The sequence below is a fragment of the Lactuca saligna genome, chromosome 6, assembly GCF_052625555.1.
Source record: "Lactuca saligna cultivar CGN05327 chromosome 6, ASM5262555v1, whole genome shotgun sequence".
Classification (NCBI taxonomy): Eukaryota; Viridiplantae; Streptophyta; class Magnoliopsida; order Asterales; family Asteraceae; genus Lactuca; species Lactuca saligna.
This window is the reverse complement of record NC_136422.1, coordinates 6,005,325-6,006,843: the sequence shown is the minus strand read 5'-3', so window position 1 is coordinate 6,006,843 and position 1,519 is coordinate 6,005,325. Positions and strand designations below refer to the sequence as shown.

Here is a 1,519-nt window from a genome sequence, read left to right as displayed (position 1 = left end):
AAATTTTAAAAATTTTCATTGGATTTCACATATTCTTTGAAATTTCAATATACGTTTTATACCGTGTGCCTGCATGTTTAATTTGATACTCATAATTTGAATCCAAAATATATCTTTTAAATAAAAAAAATTAATATAACATATAATTATAAAACTAGATCGAAACAAATTTGATTTAATATGATTTGTAAAAATTTCATCACAAACAAGAGATTGATATAAAAAATATAAGTTGTAGTCGGTTTATTTTTGTGGTAATCCCAAAACTTTTTCATGCTAAAACATATTAAATTCATGGAGAACACATGTTAAAGTTACATGGCGTGTCAATCATCATCACCAAAACCCTTCATAAGTTTTTCTATCAAATTCCCCTTTCTCTTTCTTATCTTTTCACCATCACACCCCTCCCCTTCCTTCTTCATATCTACATCTCTATATATATATAATGGCACCACGTATCTCACCACATTCTCTCTCACTCTCTCTCTCGACTCTTCCATCTCTTCTCCTCCGATCTCCATCAAAACATAACAACAAACCATCTTTTCATCTTCTTCCTCCGACGCCATTAACGTTCATCTCCCCATTTCTTCCATCAAATTTGACATTTCCAATCAGTAATGGGGTTTCCAGTTGGTTACACCGACCTCTTCCTCCCCAAACTCCTTCTCCACATCCTTACCTTTCTGGGTTTCATCCGTAAGCTCATTTCCTTCGTTTTCAGATTCGTTGGTCTCGGGGAGTTTCTCGAACCCGATTTCTCAACAGACCCGACCCGGAACGAACCAGTCACGCAGTTCTATTCCGTTTCCGCTGTCCTCATCCGTGAGCTCCTCCCGGTGGTGAAGTTCTCAGAGCTAGTGGATCCGCCTGAGAGCTGTGCAGTTTGTTTGTATGAGTTCGACGCCGGCGACGAGATCCGGCGACTTACCAATTGTCGACACATATTCCACCGGTGCTGTCTCGACCGGTGGATGGACCATGATCAGAAAACTTGCCCGCTTTGTCGGACTCCATTTATACCCGATGATTTACAGGATTCGTTTAACGAACGGTTATGGGCGGCGTCGGGGATCGCCGATTACTATGGCGATTCATCGCTGGTTAGTGGTTCATAATATAAATAGTGATACAAAATTGTTTTTAGTTTTGGTGGATTAGCTTAGAGGATTCAGAGAATCTTATGATGTATATTTTGGTTCTACAAAAAGAAGAGGAGAATCATATATAATATAATGTATAGACAAGAGAATGGATACACTTGATGAAAAATCTTGTTTTTATATTTTTGAAGACGAATTTAACAATTTAGAAAAATATCGATAATCTCTATATATTTTAAATGAAAAATATACTATCTATATTTTGTTACCAAATCAAATGTCTAATGTAGCCAACACTTGTATCAAATCAAGAAAGAAATTCTATGTTATTAAAGCAACAAATGACTTTTTAATAGGGGGTGTTTTGTTAGATATTCACCACATGACCATATTTGAAAGATTAAATATATATA

The 1,519-nt window shown here is 36.0% G+C and overlaps 1 protein-coding gene across 1 annotated transcript; it reads left to right on the top strand.

The window, feature by feature from the left end:
• The first annotated feature begins 257 nt into the window (after window positions 1-257).
• LOC145002182 (brassinosteroid-responsive RING protein 1-like) lies at window positions 258-1,275 on the top strand. The gene has a single exon (XM_078961477.1). It carries the CDS (start codon window positions 624-626, stop codon window positions 1,119-1,121), a length of 498 nt encoding a protein of 165 aa, XP_078817603.1. The 5' UTR covers window positions 258-623; the 3' UTR covers window positions 1,122-1,275.
• Window positions 1,276-1,519: the final 244 nt, after the last annotated feature.

Coding starts and splice junctions, on each gene's coding strand:
- LOC145002182 (XM_078961477.1), top strand. CDS start 624: ATGGGGTTTCCAGTTGGTTACACCGACCTCTTCCTCCCCAAACTCCTT.